Source organism: Panicum virgatum, chromosome 9N, assembly GCF_016808335.1.
Source record: "Panicum virgatum strain AP13 chromosome 9N, P.virgatum_v5, whole genome shotgun sequence".
NCBI lineage: Eukaryota > Viridiplantae > Streptophyta > Magnoliopsida > Poales > Poaceae > Panicum > Panicum virgatum.
In genome coordinates, this window is record NC_053153.1 from 49,751,226 (window position 1) to 49,764,149 (window position 12,924).

General features: G+C 49.0%; 2 protein-coding genes across 2 annotated transcripts; both read left to right on the forward strand.

Moving 5' to 3' along the window:
- On the forward strand, positions 1 to 5,868 carry LOC120687300 (4-coumarate--CoA ligase-like 3). The gene is made up of 6 exons (XM_039969285.1): positions 1 to 1,066; positions 2,829 to 3,018; positions 3,685 to 3,821; positions 3,962 to 4,029; positions 4,120 to 4,222; positions 5,365 to 5,868. Exons 1-6 carry the CDS (start codon positions 26 to 28, stop codon positions 5,533 to 5,535), a joined length of 1,710 nt encoding a protein of 569 aa, XP_039825219.1. The 5' UTR covers positions 1 to 25; the 3' UTR covers positions 5,536 to 5,868.
- Positions 5,869 to 9,648: 3,780 nt separating this feature from the next.
- On the forward strand, positions 9,649 to 12,453 carry LOC120691923 (choline-phosphate cytidylyltransferase 2-like). The gene is made up of 8 exons (XM_039975125.1): positions 9,649 to 9,906; positions 10,352 to 10,465; positions 10,997 to 11,092; positions 11,185 to 11,227; positions 11,318 to 11,473; positions 11,576 to 11,644; positions 11,756 to 11,866; positions 12,020 to 12,453. Exons 1-8 carry the CDS (start codon positions 9,722 to 9,724, stop codon positions 12,113 to 12,115), a joined length of 870 nt encoding a protein of 289 aa, XP_039831059.1. The 5' UTR covers positions 9,649 to 9,721; the 3' UTR covers positions 12,116 to 12,453.
- Positions 12,454 to 12,924: the final 471 nt, after the last annotated feature.

A 12,924-nucleotide genomic window follows, 5' to 3' on the forward strand; every position in this document is an offset into this window, starting at 1 on the left:
CCACGGGAGATCAACAACAGTGACAATGCAGGACGGCGTGGCGGCCCACGGCGCCGCCGCCGCCGCCTTCTACTGCGCCGCCTCCGGCGCGTACGCGAGCATGCACCCTCCGGTGCGCCTCCCCGCCGACCCCTCCCTCTCCCTCGTCCCGCACATCTTCGCCCGCGCGCCCGCCGCCGACGCGCGCCCCGCGCTCGTCGACGCCGCCACGGGCGAGGCGCTCTCCCTCGCGGACCTCCGCCGCCTCGTGGGCGCCCTCGCCGCGGGCCTCCGCCGCCGCGGGGGAATCCGCGCGGGTGACGTCGTCCTCCTCGCGCTCCCCAACTCCGTCGCCTTCCCAGTCGCGTTCCTCGCCGTCCTCGCCGCGGGCGGCGTCGCCACCACCATGAACCCGGCCAGCGCCCCCGCCGAGATCGCCGCTAGGGCGCGGGACACCAGCCCGGCCCTCGTGCTCGCCGCGGCCGGGAGCGCCGGGAGCCTCCCGCCGTTGCGCGTCCCGGTCGTCCTCGTGCCCGAGACCTTCCGCGTCGCCGGCGGCGCCGCCCCCGAGTTCGCGCCCTTCCACGCGCTGCTGCTGCACGATACCGGCGCGCCGGCGGCCCCGCCGGTGGGGCAGGACGACGCGGCCGCCATCCTCTACTCGTCGGGGACGGGCGGCCGGAGCAAGGGCGTCGTGCTCACGCACCGCAACCTCATCGCCACGGTGGAGCTCTTCGTGCGCTTCGAGGCCTCGCAGTACGTGGCACCTGCTTGTGACAATGTCTACCTGGCGGCGCTGCCCATGTTCCACGTCTACGGCCTCTCGCTCTTTGCCGTGGGCCTGCTCTCGCTCGGCACCACGGTCGTCGTCATGAAGAGGTTCGACGTGGGCGACGCCGTCAAGGCTATCGACAGATTCAGGGTCACGCACTTCCCACTCGTGCCGCCCATCATGGCGGCGCTGGTGCACGCGGTCGAGCCGCCGGCATTGGGTTCCTTGGTGCAGGTGTCGTGTGGTGCAGCGCCAACCAGCGGCAGGCTCATCAACGACTTCGTCAAGGCTTTCCCTCACGTCGATTTCATTCAGGTGCCTGCCTACCCTACTCTTCTTATTCAGCGGGACCAAAACATTGCTAAGAGTTTACAGTACAATGCAAAACGGGCTGACAGCCCACCCAGCCACATACACATTCTCGCTCTCTAAAATCCCAGCGACATCTTCAGCCATGAAGCCACGCTGCAGAGTACTGCCCCTCACAAACAGAAACCTTCAGTACGACTAACTACTATATATTCAGACTACAAATCCATCAGACATACATCAGCAACGAACAGCTAGTCCACCTCCCACGTTTCTTTTTTGTGATCATGAACAACTAGCCCTGTTACATATTTGTCTACTCCACTCACAGTAGTTGATCCATGTGTCCTGTCACGCCCCGTGGCCGCCGGCGATCGCCGTCGACATGAGTACACACACAAGAGAGAGATGGGTAGCAGTGAGGAAGGGCAGAGGACCGACTAATGAATGTCTGATGAAATGCACTCTGTTTTGGTACTATATTACATAGTGGTGCACAAATCTAGTAGGAGTCAGTTGTCGTATAGGACAAAATTTCAGTTTTGGTCAATTCTGACTTCCTAGTTTTGACCACATGCCCCGCTCTGAAATGCCGCTCTGAAATGTGGATGTCAAAATTCAGCTTTTGTATAGGTGTGGACTTTCAGTTTGCCTCAAGTACTCAAGAGTAGGCAGCCATGCAAAATATTCTCTTTTCTTTTTAAACGAACCATGCAAAAATTTTGAAGAGTGCCAGATAGTTGAAGACAAATGTCAGAGTAATCCTTTTGCTCAGATTATCCAAGTCAGTGTTATATGGACATGGGTGCCTGTGCTGGTGTCTCAACTCAGGTGCAGGTGTTCAATTCTTTGGAATATGCCAAATACCACTTGGAATCTGTCATGGGTGGGGTCTTTCAGTTCAGTTTTTTGCTTAAGAGTAGTCAGACATGCAATGTTCTATGTGTGCTAAAGCTAGATAGGTAAAGACAAGTGATGAAGTAGTCCTTTTTGCTTCCATTGTCCTCACCAATGTTATGCGGACAAGGGGCTGGTGGGTGTCCGATTCGGCAAGTTTTGGGGGAACATGTCAATTGCTAAATACCACTAAAAATATGAGTATATGACATGGATGTCAGAATCTGACATGGTTTCGGAGTGTGTGACTAGGCAAAAGGATTAGGACATGGTTGTATGGGTAATATGATGATGTGCCTTGTTCTGAATTTTAAAGTCGATGTTCCCAGTTAGCATACCTGATCACCTGTAACCATCACTTGGTGATGTGTACTGTTTAGTCCAGCAGTGGGCTTTACAAAGATTTTACACTTTCTAGTAGCAGCAGAAAAGGATTTTATCCCCTAAAAATCCAAAAACAAAGAATTTACTCCGAAAGAAGCAGGGCATGTGGGAAATCCCTGGTTCTAGAAATAGATTGGCATACACTTTTCATGATACTAACTGCATCTGAACATGTAGCCATCTTTCAATGGTGATTAAATTTGAAGAACTGAAATGGCAAACTGGATTCTTTATCTTATTTTCTGTAGATAAATACATACTGTTGGAGTAATTATTCTTTTTAAACTTTGTTGCTGTCCTAGGAGATGTTCTTGGTTGTACTGCTTTTTTGTGTTGCTGCTGAGTCACATCAGCATCTTGTTGTTCCTTTTGTAGAACATCGTTAAATTCTCTATAAGACTGCTTGTTTTTCATTCTTGAATGGGAAATGGGAAACCCAATAGTGAAAAAAAAAATCTTACCTTCATGCAACTTAATGTGCGCACAGGGTTATGGAATGACAGAATCTGCTGCTGTAGCAACTCGCGGCTTCAATACTTTAAAGCACAAGAAGTATGCTTCAGTAGGACTTCTGGCTCCAAACATGCATGCCAGAATCGTTGATCTGGAAACTGGTTGCTACCTGCCTCCAGGCTCTTGTGGGGAGCTGTGGCTCCATGGTCCAGCTATAATGAGAGGTACAGTATCACGAGCTTAACTGTGATACTTTGTCACTTCATATTAAAAATGTTTAGATATAAATTAGCATTCAAGGCCAGGGAATTCTTTCAAAGAGATAGGTTGACATATTGCTAATTTTTCTATGCAAACTTAGCCTGACTGTGCTTATATCTGCTTATCTGGTCACTGAAAATCATAATAAGATGTGTTTACTTTATCTCTCTGTATGCCATTTTGTTTAGCTCCTCAAGATAACAGAATCCATCTCGTTTGCTGCAAATGGTTTGGTTGGTTGTTGTCTTTATAGTCACACTTATTTCCTTGTATCACTGATGTCAATCTACAGATCTCACTCACTATTGCAGTGGTACGCAGATCCATGTAAAATTGTCTGCCTTTATCAGGAACTGAATCTCGGATATAGATCGATCGGACTGTTGGTTTAGCTTATGTACTTTGAGGTCGATCAGACTGTTCGTTTAGCTTATGTACTTTGAAATTGATTGGACTATTTGTTTAGCTAATGTAGTTTGATTCTTCTCTCCTTAAACTGAGAAGTACTCTCCGGTCCAATCTATACCGCTCTGTTGTAGTACTGCGCCGCATCAATTACTATTTGTAGTATCGGATAACTCTTCATCTGCTCATTTGTATTTGGATTCTGACGAATTATTTCTTCACAGGTTACTTGAATGATGAGGATGCACATGCAATGAACGACGGCTGGCTGCGAACGGGTGATGTTGCTTACTTCGATTCAGATGGGTACTTGTACATAGTGGGCCGCTTGAAGGAGGTGATCAAGTACAAAGGATTTCAGGTATGCAGGCTTCCTGTAGCAGAGTAGCAGGCCCAGCTGAAGCTCTCTACTTTTGCCATTGTTGTTGTGGATATCGTGGGGGAAAGCTTTTGGTTGTACTTCGTAGTAACAAATTGTTGTACCATTTTTCTTGCCATCAGATAGCTCCAGCTGACTTGGAAGCAGTTTTGGTCGAGCACCCAGAAATTGTAGATGTGGCTGTGACATCGTGAGTTTTAACTTCACTAGGAACTGATGTATCTTGATCTGCAGTCATGCATTTGAACCTGATTCCAAGAATTTGTGTTTCAATTGATAGTGCTGAGGATGAGGAAGCTGGAGAGATACCAGTAGCTTTCGTGGTGAGGAAATCTGGAAGCAGCCTTTCATGTACGCAAGTGATGGATTATGTGGCCAAGCAGGTAAAGAGAATACTAAACCACACACTACACTCAGGTGTTTCTTCAACTTGCCATTGCTGTCACCATATAACACGGCGTCTTTCTCCTAGCCATCAAATTTCGGGCAAGTGTTGTAACGGATCTACATATATACAAATAGATGTTGCTTTCACTAGAAAAAGGACTAGTAACTAATAAGGTGCAGCGATTAGCAGAAGTCTAAAAATTGAGGTTTTGGTTTGTGGGTGCGTGCATGCCCTCCACCTGTACAGCAGTGCTGCCCTGCTGCTGCTTCTGCTAGAAGCAGCGTCTTCCTCCTAGCCATCAAATTTCAGGCAAAGCGTTGTAACGAATCTACATATATATAAATAAATGTGGCTTTCACCAGAAAAAGGACTAGTAACTAAAATACAGATATTAGCAAATCTGGAAATTGAGATTGTGTGGCTTGTGATTGCCGTGCAATCGTGCATGCTCCCCACCTGTACAGCAGTGCTGCCTGCTAGAAGCTGCCATGGCCCATGGGCACGCATCATGCATGCGCTCTCAATCAGTCTCAGGGTAGCAGCACATCCGTCCGGATAGCAATGTATAACTATCTGGGAGTGTGAGGTCAGGTGGTTTGGCAGTAGCAGGCTAGCCTGACACACATCATGCTAACATCCCGAAGCATTCTAGCCTTTCTTCTGTTCCAAAAAAATGTGTGATTAACACATCATCTAGTAAGTACATACAGGCCAGGCTGGCATGCACTCCTCCTTTTGTTGACTTGGGGAATTAGATTCCCCGTTTCCTTGAAGAATTATGCTCCTAGCTGTTGCTTCGAGACCTTTTCTTTCATAGCTAGAGATGCACTTGCAATTCTTGCCAAACCTTTGGCTTGCGTCTAGGAGTCTTTCTTCCTGATTGTGTCCAAGTAATGTGACCATGCATTAGTGCATTACGTATTATACTTACCTGTTGGCTGTGGCCGATGGGATTGGATTGTAATCACTGTCGTGGGTGCTACATTGACGCCTGCCGGTGCCATCTTTACCAATTACCACTATGCCTTTTGGTTAACACTGCATCCTGAAATGACATCTGTAAACGGTAGTATTTATTTTTCAAATAATCAGTAGTATTTGTTTTCCTGAAGGGAACTTTGTGAGGTGGCACTGCAGGTGTCCGCGTACAAGAAGGTGCGGAGGGTGGTGTTCGTGGAGTCGATACCCAGGTCGCCTGCTGGAAAGGTGCTGAGGCGGCTTCTCAAGCACTCTCTCGCCGCTGCTGACGCTGTTGCTGGTCCGACAAGTTATTCCAAGTCCAACACCAAGCGCCATTCGAGACTGTAACGGTGTAACCACGGGCGGGCGGGCAGGCAGGACCGCAGGAGTCAAGCTGCGCCAGCGTTTTCAGCTTTATTTTGAAGCTGTTGCCGTTGTGTGAATAGTGCTCATTCAGGTCGCCAATTAGTTAAGTTAAATCCACACGGTCTGGAGGTTTGTCTGTTTTGGATCGGTGAGCCAACAGGGCGAATGATGTTTCTCTTCTTCTAATCCACTTCTTAGTTTCATTTGTATTGCCTCGTTGACGGATAGGATGTTTATTCATTATTGGTCTGTAACAGTCAAATTGTGCAAATTTTGACATCAAAGCAGTCATCAGGTTTACGTTTGCAGATGAGATTCGTTTTGTAGCTATATATAGAAATATCATGAGACGCGTTGTGAGGAAATAATGGCCGGCGCAAATGAAACAGCCGCTACGTCCTTTAAACCACGAGGAATGAATTGGAATGCATGGTTTAAACCACGAGGAATTATTGCTCTTTATCCGTGCACAGTTCAATTACAACTTAAAAAAGTTTCCTTGGTCACTTAGGTCATAGTCAAGTTTTCTAGAGAGAACAGATGGCGCAGGCTGTACTTATGTATGGTGTGCGCTGCGCTGCGCTGCTGACGCTCCTTTTTTTTCTGTGAGTTTTGGAAACACGATACATACTACGCGGATCAGCAGCGGGTGACTAATTAGGAAGAGATCAGTCGCTGAAGGAATATGCGGTGCTGGTTGCGAATGTGCTCCGCGTGTTGTTTGCCCGAGTCGGAATCAGGGTTTTAAATTTCGGCGAAATTTCGCCGAAATTCGGCGAAAAATTTCGTTTTCGCTACTTACCGGGAAAAAAAATTTCGGTATTTTTCGGAAAATTTCGTTTGAAAATTCAAAATTCAAAAAATTTCGGCCAAAAGTCACCGAAATTCGCCGAAATTTACCGAAATTTCGGAACGAAATTTCGTTTCCGCTAAACACCGGGATTTGCAACGAAAACGAAATGGTTAACCCTGGTCGGAATGCGACCAAGAAAAAGAAAAACCCGGCGGGCGGGCGGGCGGGCGGGCGGTGTTGGTTGGTCGCTGGCGGGCTTTGCCTGGACGGCTGGACCGGGTTCTTGTCTCCTATCGCAGTGTGCGCAAATATATGTCCTTTTTCTTTTAAAAAACTGGTGATTTTCATATTTAATAGTATTGACTTACTGAGGCTGCATTGTATGCCCTCCTGTATAATCTCAGCCGTCAGCGACTCTTATAGTCTTATCAACGGGAATGGATGCCTACGGTTGCATGGCAAGTGTCAAAAATCAAACGCATACAATTGCTCGATAAAAAAAAATCTCGATAAACAAACGCATAATTATTTTTGTTTTTTTTAAAAAATAATTGCTCGATCTCGCAGTCTTGCTTGCTGCCTGCCTTGGGCAGGCAGGCCAGCCGGCCGTTAGTAAAGGTTGTTCGACGGGATCAAATCCGCCACCGACCCGGGCCAGCTCATCTAAGGTTAGTTTCAGTGGAAATTCTGTGCAGCGGCGGATCGGGGGGCTAAGGGGGCTCGAGCTCCCCCTACTGTCTGGGAATCCATGGATCCCCCATCAGCCCCCCTCTAATTTTTAACCACCATGGATGAGCAATGGAGATGCTGGAGGTAGAAGAAGACACTTTCTTCGTGACATGGGCCAAAACAACTAACCAACCCAGCTGCCCAGGCCGACTGGCCCAAATCGCGCCCCGTTGACCGGCCCAAATGGCGCCCCGATGGCCCATTTAGGATTCAGCCCACCCACCACTGATTTTCCCCAATCGAAATCCCTGGAGGCGAAGACAGAAGGCTGGCTCGGGCGCTCGGCTGCTCACGAGCGGACGGCAAGGCGGCGCCCGTGCGGAAGGGGCGGCGGCGGTGGGACACCGGTGGGCGGGGCGGGGGCTGCTCTGCGACAGGTAGCCAGGCAGGGGCTCGGTTGGCCGCTCGGCTGCGCATCCGCGCTGCCGCAGGGACCCGCGGTCCCGGTCTGCGGGGGCGAAGGGGCGTCCCGGCGTGGCCGCGGCCCCCGGGCGGCCGGGCGCTCCGGACTCCGGAGTAGGGGCGGAGGGCGGATGGACCGGCGGTCCGGCGTAGTCGGAGCCGCGGAGGCTCGGCGTTTGGCATGACAAGATGCGGCACGCCGGCACGCAGCGCCGCAGCCGTCCAGGTATGGAACTTAAACTTTCTGACCTCAAATCCCTAATTCCATGTTATCACATGAAACTACTGTAGACTATCCCGTTGATATAGTTTGGGAATATGACATGTGTTGATGAGTTAGTGTATTGTGGTCAACCCCCCTATATTTTTTCCTGGATCCGCCCCTGGTTCTTTGGGCACAGTTACCTAGACTGTGAACTAGATAATTATACCAGATGAGTTTTGTGGTGATAAAACTCTCCTCACATTCTATGAAACTCTACCATTCTCTCTTCTTGCCATGTTAGCAAAATTTATAATATTAAATATCATAAAACTCTCCATAAAATCTCCCATTAAGATTGATCTAACGCCGGCCCATGCATTTATTTTCTTTATTCCCCTTGTTATTACAGCACCTCCGTCCGTATGGGCATCCTGCATGCTGCGCAGTGGCGGAGCAGCCTAAGGTATGGCTGTTGCCATACCTCAGATTTTGCTAGAGCCACACACGCTTAACTTTGAGCTGAATTATTTAGGGAAGATTTTATCCCTTTATACATTAGGACAAGTGTTATATTGAACTTTTGCTTTTATTAGTGCAGCAACGCCATACCTTAATTTTGTTCCGTCCTCCGCTACTGGCTGCGCTCCTTCCAGGAACTCCGCACCCCATCCCGTGCACCACTGTGCTCTTGTATGGAGTACACGCTCACCGATCAGCCCGGCATCACTCTGCCCCGACCAGCCGGCGCGGCAGGCATGGCTGCTGTTGCTGCTGGCCGACGGCGGGCAGAGGGAAACGAGAGGAGAGTGTGTTTAGACGGACTCCAACAACAAAGTGCAAAATTGGAAGGTAAATTGGTCTTTGCCTCGCGTAAACAGTAGAGGTTGGAGAGACAAAAAATTCATCTCTCCAACAGCGAAAGCATACGCCACGACGCAAAAACCGCGGGAAAGAGGAGGGGCAGTGCCGCGCACCGCACGGGGGAGGAGGAAGGCGGAGCGAGAGGGGCGCCGGCCATCCCATCCGTGCCCGCCGGGAGGAGCTCGACGGCAGTACGAGGCCTCGCCGGCGGAGCTCGAATCAGCGGCGGCGGAGCTTCAATCGACAACGGTGGCTATTGATTCAGTGACGGAGGAGCTCGAATCGGCGGAGGAGGAGGGCGCCGCGCCGCCGGCGCCGCCGCCACCACCGCACGAGCTGGCCTCTGCTCCTCCACCGGCCTGGAGTCCACCCCGCCTCTGCTCCTCCGCCGGCCTGGAGAGGGACGGTGGCGGCGGGAGAAAGAGGCCGGCCTGGAGAGCGAGGCCCGGCGGCGGAGCTCGCAAGTGCCCTCGCGGGGCTGCGGCCCCAGAGCTCGTGCACGCCCCGGTGAGGCCACGGCTGGGGAGCAGGGAGCCGCCGGACGGAGGAGAGAGAGTGGAGGAAAGATTTGCCTCGGTGGAGAGAGGTGATGCAGTTTTGCGTCGCGGTGGGAAGCGGAGGCAAAATGCTTATCTCGTTTGTGTTGTCTGTTGGAGGCTGTTTTTCAATGCAAAAGCATTGGGCGTAGCGCATTTTTGCATTTGCATGTCGTTGTTGGAGTCAGTCTTAGATTGTGATTGGATCTAGGTGCTAATGGTTGAAAGTGCTAAATTTTAACACTAACTTATTTAATTAGGACGGTTGCATAGGCTAAATTTTAGTTATAATTTTTTTGAGATTACACAGTACAATTCAGACACTCACAATGCACGTACACTCACCGTATGAATACACGTACGCAAATTCTACCCCTATTAGCATTTTTGAGGACTGAATTGGCAAGTCGACCTCAGAATCTAAGGTGATACTGAAGTTTCAGTAACCACTAGGCTAAATTCTTTTTCGTGTAACTTAAAAGTTTTAGTATATATAAGTGCTAATATGTGTTAAAGTTTAGCCGTTATGATGTATTTAGTGCGGCTCTCTCCGGCTCAAACTTCGGCTCCTGACATCACTGCGCGCTGCAGTGCTGCGTCAAAGAGAGGAGCCGGAGCTCTTGAAACCGGACCCCCAGAGAGATGGCGCGAGTCTCCAATGCCAGGAAGCGGCAGGGCGCCAAGCCCGCGGCCGCCGCGGATCCCGCCGCCGCCGCCAAGCAGGCCGGGAGCAGCGTTGGCGGCCGCCCCGTGCGCGTCTACGCCGACGGCATCTTCGATCTCTTCCACTTCGGCCACGCCCGCGCCATCGAGCAGGCCAAGAAGCTGTACGGCCCCCTTCCTATCTCTCCTCCCGCCTCCCCTCTGCCGCTCCGATGGCGATGCGACGCGGCGTCGCGTAGATCCGTCCCTGTCATATGTCCCTCGCGTCCTCGCGCGCCGCCGCGTCCGTCGATTCGGCTGCCGCGGGCGGGCTCCGTTAGATCTGGACCCCGCCGCCGCCGCCGCGCGCTCGATCTCTCGCCCTCCCTTCCCCGTCTCGAGTCGCGGGTAATTGCCCGTCACCCCACCGGAGTTGACATTTCAACCTCCTCCGTCAACGGGATCCGGGTGCAGTTTGTGCCAAGCGTGCCATCTATCTACTAGTACTCCTGCTCGCTCCGCTTAATTCGCCCGTGGCGATGCAGCTGCTACCATTGTTAACTCTTACTGCGCGCTCTCCATTATCTAATACTCATGCACACCCCATGTGTTTTTTGTGGCAACTCGCAGGTTCCCCAACACGTATCTGCTCGTCGGGTGCTGCAACGACGAGCTCACCAACCGCTACAAGGGCAAGACCGTCATGACCCAGGAAGAGCGATACGAGTCCCTGCGCCATTGCAAGTCAGTAAATCCAGCCTTATACTGCTCTTATTGCTGCTAGCTGATTCGGTTCAACCAACTACCCATTTTTATGATGCCAATTGTAGTTGTGCCTGTAAATGGTGCTAATCGAGTCATCGCACTCTTGCGGAATTTATATTCCTGTTTGCACTTATGCTCTGAATGATATCAAGATCCACCAGCAGTGCTACTGTAGTGCTCATGTCTGTTTGCTCACCAGATCTTTTTGTTCATTCTGTGCTCCAGGTCTTTTACACTAATACTCGTGACATATCCCTCAATAACCTATTCTTTTTAATCAACTGGAAATTCAAGGCACTGGAAATTTTTATCACAACTTGTTAAGATTGTGTTAACTGTTAAGCGCCTGAGGCTGCTGGTTAAGAGTTCGTTAAGCCTCTTCTGTTTAGCTGAAGATGATACCAAAAAACAACTACAGCAAGATTCTGGAAAACTGCTATTTCACGAGTGAAATTGAGCCTGCTCCTTCCTCCCATATTGATTGACTGACCATCTCTCTGCTGCTTTTAGGTGGGTTGATGAGGTCATTCCTGATGCTCCGTGGGTTCTCACACAGGAGTTCATTGATAAGCATCAGATTGACTATGTTGCTCATGATGCGCTACCGTAAGTCTGACCTGCACGAGGCCTATTTCAGATGTTCCTGTTTCTCCCTCTAAACAGTTCAACCAACTGCTGTCCCTTTCTTGTTACTACAGTTATGCTGATACTAGCGGGGCTGCAAATGATGTCTATGACTTTGTAAGTCTCATTAGTCATAGCCAAATAAATATTATATGCATTATTCCTTCGCTTCCACACTGAAAATATTTCTGCTTGTATGTATATTAGGTTAAAAAGATCGGGAAATTCAAGGAAACAAGAAGGACAGATGGGGTTTCAACTTCGGACCTCATTATGAGGATCTTAAAGGACTATAATCAGTATGTCATGAGAAATTTAGCACGGGGCTACTCTAGGAAGGATCTGGGCGTGAGCTATGTCAAGGTTACACACTTCTTTGTTGGCACATAATGATGGAACATGATTGTTTCAGAGGTTTTGCAAGTACTAACATACATATATTCCAACTCTTGTTATTTTCATCAGGAGAAACAACTGCAAGTTAATATGAAGATTAATAAATTACGAGAGACTGTGAAGGCACATCAGGAAAAGGTAACCGTGTTGCCCTGAGACTGATCAGTACTTGTTTCAAAAGTAGGTTTACTACTTTCCTTCGCATGAGGTTTTACTGATATCATGCTTTGTGTGAATTATGCCTCCCAGTTGCAAACAGTGGCAAAGACCGCTGGGTTGAATCATGAAGAATGGCTTGCCAACGCGGATCGCTGGGTTGCCGGTTTCCTGGAGAAGTTTGAGCAACACTGCCACAATATGGTAATATGCTTTTCTAAGAATGTACAATCTTGCAAAGCTAGCTAAATGGAATTTTAAACCTGTTAGATAATTGATAAGTCAATACTTTAACAATTGGGGTAAAATTACTAGCTCAGCTTGAACTGACTGACATCTTTTAATTATTGTACTCAGGAAACAGCCATCAAGGACAGGATACAAGAGAGGCTGGGGAGACAGCTGGGCAAAGGAATGAACGCTGGTCTTGTGCAGCAGCCGGTGGTGGCCTAAATGTGTTGCTGCTGCAGTGTAGATGAACCCTCGTGGACCGGTCTAGAGTGAAGTGGACCGATGCTCATCCTCAGGTGATGTGTGGTTTGTCGACATGGAACGTGGATGCTTGTAAGAGTGCAACACAGTTGCTGAGGTGTTTCTAGTTTTGTAACGCAAATGGAAGCCATATACAAATGTCTATAGGAGAGGCGTTTGTTGTTTTGGGCATCGTTACGGCCGTGTTTTCTTTGTACGTAAGGGTTAGATTAACTTTTTTTAATCAAGATTGTTGTTCTTTCGTGGTTATATATATATTATATGTTCCATCCATAATGGGTAAAGACAAACATTCACCATACATGCTCGTCACCTGTAATGTTGGTCTTCATATCCCTGTCTCTAGGAAGTATGCTCTTACTCCCTCCGTCATGAAATGTAGGACATTCTAGCATTCAAAATTTGTCCTCAAATATAAAGTATTGTAGGTTGAAAATGGACCCAACCATTTTAATTGTGCAATGTTTTCAGGTCTTTCTCAATATAAAGATGTGCGTGCAACCATGTAGAGAGGTGCATGGGGAGAGGGTATGCTATTTTAGTTAGCACATACTTCCTTCGTCCGGAAATGATCTACACATAAGTGTTTTAGAGTCGTCCTAAATTAATCTTCACATGAGTAGTAGTCATGTGTATGTATTGGGTGTCTCTTCAAATTCCATAGCATCCATTGGCCTATTCATGTATTAACTGCTGCCCCTTGGTATTTGCGAAGACCTTCATGTGTAGATCATTTCCGGACGGAGGGAGTATTTAATAATCCAAATAGA

Bases quoted from the DNA above. Each gene is read 5' to 3' on its own strand.
- LOC120691923 (XM_039975125.1), top strand. From the start codon at position 9,722: ATGGCGCGAGTCTCCAATGCCAGGAAGCGGCAGGGCGCCAAGCCCGCG. The intron at 11,228-11,317 runs GTAAGTCTCATT...TATGTATATTAG, and splicing joins CAAATGATGTCTATGACTTT to GTTAAAAAGATCGGGAAATT. The intron at 11,867-12,019 runs GTAATATGCTTT...TATTGTACTCAG, and splicing joins AGCAACACTGCCACAATATG to GAAACAGCCATCAAGGACAG.
- LOC120687300 (XM_039969285.1), top strand. From the start codon at position 26: ATGCAGGACGGCGTGGCGGCCCACGGCGCCGCCGCCGCCGCCTTCTAC. The intron at 3,019-3,684 runs GTACAGTATCAC...ATTTCTTCACAG, and splicing joins TGGTCCAGCTATAATGAGAG to GTTACTTGAATGATGAGGAT. The intron at 4,223-5,364 runs GTAAAGAGAATA...GTGGCACTGCAG, and splicing joins TGGATTATGTGGCCAAGCAG to GTGTCCGCGTACAAGAAGGT.